Raw genomic sequence first — 4,220 nt, forward strand, 5'->3', positions numbered from 1 at the left:
TCCAGATGTAACTAGCTCCGGTAACCAAATACACTTCAGATTATAGAGAATGACCTGATAAATGTACACAAGAAGTCTAATAGAATTAGAAATATATTTAGCAGGTTAGTAAACAAAAATGCAGTTACTAAATGTAAGCCAGTATCAATTCCATAATCACCATGCCCAACCACAGAGATATTTGGATTCAGAACACCATGATTGATTGAAAAAAAAAGGCTCATATAAATCACCTATTAAGCAATAATTTACAGAAGCAGGGTTGCAAATCAATATACAAATGACCTCACTTTAGCAAAATCACAGGAAAGTGGTCTAGCATAATCTTCTTTTTTTTTCACAAGCTTGCATTGTGTGGAAATTTTCACTAGAAAATGCTACAGCCAGCTGAAGATGCAGAAACTATTTTCAATATGATTACGGCAGAAGCTGAAGCCTTGAAGGTCTACTTCAGTAACCATAAGGAAAAACAAGAAGATTTAATACTGATCATTGTCAGGATGCAACTCTACATCTAATCAAAAAGGGCACAACGAAAAATTAAAAAGATGTGCCAAAAGTGGCTGTAAGCTAGATATCTACCTTGAAAATAAGTAAACAACGATGACTCAGGCCCAATGCAACATCTGTTAAACCAAAATAATAATAATAATAATAATAATCTCACACCATCTGTTCCTCTGACTCTAATATACCTTGATTATGGAATGCTTCACATTCCATTCTAACAGACACATAGGACAATATTTGGAATTGAATACTATATGCTAATTCATAGAACTAACACATTATCCAACATAAAATAAGAATTTAGAGAAGAAGCTCAACACAATCAGTTGACAGAATAGCTGAGATCTAGACCTACTCACAGCATTCACAATGAAGCGTCCATCAGATACAACCAATTTGTAAATTCTATTGTATATTTTTTTTATATTCATGATAAAGAAACAGGCCTCTGGTCATAGAACCAAATGCATTTCCTTAAAGGAAATGACAAAAGAAACACTCTTTGACCTATCAAAACTAAAAAAAATGCCATCGAGGTCACAGACTTAATCAAGATAGCTTACCCAAAACAGCCCTTAATCAAACATGTGTTGAAATGAGTCAAAGAAAAGTAGGCCTTACAGCAAATCCAATTAAAAGTTCAAATAGATATTTCATTAAATTCTGTAATCCTTCATTTTATTAATACAATCTTTGCATACCCTTTGTATCATCTCCTATACCAAGAGGGCATCTCTAATATTTCCATTTACAATGTTAAACATGGAATTATACTACCTCCTTCAAGCCATTCAGATACACCCTACTCTGTATCACTGTCTTCCCAACCCGAAACCCCGGAACCACAGTAAACCCGACCTTCGGTCGTGACTTCTTCTCACGGTCCAAGCCCATGGTGACTGCCCTTTGGACAATGCTCTCCATGTAAACCATTGAGAACTCAGTCCCCTTTGCCACGTGAAAGATTCCAACCACCGGATCATACGCCCACGCCAACTTGTGGAGGGTCCAAATCGAGCTGGCCATGCTAACAAATGGCTCATAAAGAGGGCCTGAGGCCCGCAATGCACCCCACTCGAATTCCCCATGGTCTGAATTTCTGCAAAAAGTGGACTCCATGGCAGGATGAATGAGTTGCTGGTACTTCCTCTCACAGAACTTCGCAAAATCGCAACTTGAGCTGCCGCTAATCAGCTCCAACGGATCGACGGTTGAATGCTCGATGAATTGTGTAAGAGAATTCATTCTCTGAGTATTTACATCAATCCCATCCAACCCAATTCCACCACTCCCTTCGCGACTGAAGCCCTCAGAATCGAACCCTCTAAACATCCCCAGACAGATATAGGACAGAATTGCATACGAGCAATGCTCTGCTTTGGCGTAATCCACATTCGGGTAGATCGAGTTGGCCGCCATATCCAAACTCCATCCGGATCTCTTCATCAAATCGACCAGGCGCCGAGTGAACCGGTGCACGACCCGGCAAGTATCCTTGAGCACCGAGTCGAAGACCCCTATCGACAGCAAGGCCTCGACTTTCCCATCAGGAGGCGTGCAGGCCCTGTCGAGCCGCCTCGCCAACTTCGAATTGGCCGTCTCGACGTCCCGGAGCCTCTGCTTCAGGGCGGCGGCCTCGGCGTCCTTCCGGTCGATGTCGGACTGGAGGCGGTTAACGACGGCTTCGAAGGTGCGGAGGAGGTGCTGGTTCTCCAGCACCTGGGCCTGCAAGTGGGAGGAGAAGGGGAGAACCGGCCTGGTGCTAGGGTTAGGGTTTTGGAAGTAGGAGTCCTTGAGGTCGGAGAGGCGGCGGAGGTGGGAGACGGCAGCGCGGTCGGCGGAGCGGACGGCGTCGGGGAGGAGGGGGGAGTGGGCGGTCTGGAGGTGCAGGTAGGCGGCGCGGAAGGAGGAGAGGGTGGCGAAGAGAGCGAGGATTAGGGTTTCGGGGTCGAGCTGGGGGGGAGGGGGGAGTGGGTCGGGCTTGAGGACGACGACGCGCTGGCCAGTGATGATCTCTTCCGGGGCGGGGTCGAGGTCGATGGCGGCGGAGATGCTCGCTCTGTCCTCCTCCTCCTCTTCGTCCTCGGCGAAGAGCTCGATGGTTTTAGTCTTGAAGGCTAGTGCGAATTTTTGAAGCATTTTGCGGGTGAGAGGGACTGACCCGACCGATGGGTGAGAAAAAAAAAAAGGGGAATTGGAATGGACCGAGTAGTTCACGAGGAAGAGAAGTTTTCTTTTCCTCTCTCTTTTAGTTTTTTCTTTCTCTGGGTCGGGAGCACTGCTTTTGCTCTGGACTGCGAAGGAGAGGGGAGGACTGAGGAGAGAAGACGGAATGTCGGGTGAAGGAGAGAAGGTTGTGTACGAAAAAAAAAAAGAGAGAGGGTTGGATCTGGAGAAATCCCAGGAGAGAAGTTTTGTCTGCTGAGCTGGGAATGGGCCTGGCTTCTCTCTTTCCGTTCCGACGATCTCCTTAGCCTGCTAAACATCATTTTTGTTTTTTATTTTTATTTTTATATTATATATTTTTATTCTTAAAATAAATTTAAAGTAAAAGATATTTGATTATTTTTTATTTAATATTAATTTATTATTTAAAAAATTACTTCTAAAAAATTTCAAAAATAAAAAATACGTATTTTTTACTATCACTTTTAGCGTCATCTCTACCTCCTACCATCGGCTTTACATGTCAATATATCATGATCCCTACCACTAACACTGCTGTAATTGTTATTTTAGTTGTTATCATTGTCGATTTTATTACTGCTGTCATCATCATTATCATCATGATTTTATTTTACCATCATTGTCGTTGTTATAGTGATTGTTACTATATTTATATTTATCAAATTGATTTATATTTTTAAAATTTAAATAAAATAAAAATATACTTTTATTTTTTATTGTTAGAATAAAAAAAGTAAAAAATGATGCTTTGCTATTTTTTGATATGGAGCGCCGGATGGGATTACAATGTTATAAGTGGTATTTTTTGGATAAATAATATTGCATTAACTACTTGTCAGAGGCTTGAAGAATTGAGATTGGCATGGCGTGCGTGGTCTATGGATTGCGGAATTGGATTACTTAAAGGAGTGATTAGCATTTTCCTAAGACTCTTGGTGGTAGGCATCACACGGTAGGTGGAACGTTAAATCTCGAGAAGAGAGTGCTTGCCCTGCGCTTCGTGTACTAATTATTGGTGTGGTATCCGCGGATGAACATTCCATTTCCAAGTCGCGACAGGAGAATCCAGAACGAGAGGGTCTAAATTATATTTATTGTTTTAATCAAACTTTAGGCTGGGTTAATTTAAAATTGATAGCTTTTTGGCCCAAAATCGGCCCATCATCAGCCCTATTTGTTACATAGTACGTATGGGTGTGGAGAAAAGGTGTCCCACTTTTGTTTTTTAGAATATACTCTATTTTGGTCAAAACCCCTCTCTAATTGTGGCTGGGATTGACTTGAAGGTTGAAACTAATTAAATAAAAGAGCTACAACTTTGTACTAAAAGGACATATTTTATTTGGATGAAGGTGAAGTTGGTGGCTTGCATTCACCAAGTTGATTCCAAGGTTGTATTGAGTTAGGTTAATGACAAGGAAAGTGTTTTGCCCAAATCTTAAACTAACTGAACCAAAATTGTTGTAGTAGAGCTCTGAATCCGGCCAAGCCAGACCAAATAGCTTATATGCATTAAAATATAA

The 4,220-nt window shown here is 41.6% G+C and overlaps 1 protein-coding gene across 1 annotated transcript; it reads right to left on the bottom strand.

Annotated features, from left to right (window-relative positions):
• Positions 1-1,142: 1,142 nt before the first annotated feature.
• Positions 1,143-2,949, bottom strand: LOC103712172 (protein GRAVITROPIC IN THE LIGHT 1). The gene has a single exon (XM_008798620.6). It carries the CDS (start codon positions 2,647-2,649, stop codon positions 1,279-1,281), a length of 1,371 nt encoding a protein of 456 aa, XP_008796842.4. The 5' UTR covers positions 2,650-2,949; the 3' UTR covers positions 1,143-1,278.
• Between the last annotated feature and the right edge of the window lie 1,271 nt (positions 2,950-4,220).

Source organism: Phoenix dactylifera, chromosome 3, assembly GCF_051530095.1.
Source record: "Phoenix dactylifera cultivar Ajwa chromosome 3, Ajwa_hap1_PhDact_Kaust_v1.1, whole genome shotgun sequence".
Taxonomy (NCBI): Eukaryota; Viridiplantae; Streptophyta; class Magnoliopsida; order Arecales; family Arecaceae; genus Phoenix; species Phoenix dactylifera.

Coding starts and splice junctions, on each gene's coding strand:
- LOC103712172 (XM_008798620.6), bottom strand. CDS start 2,649: ATGCTTCAAAAATTCGCACTAGCCTTCAAGACTAAAACCATCGAGCTC.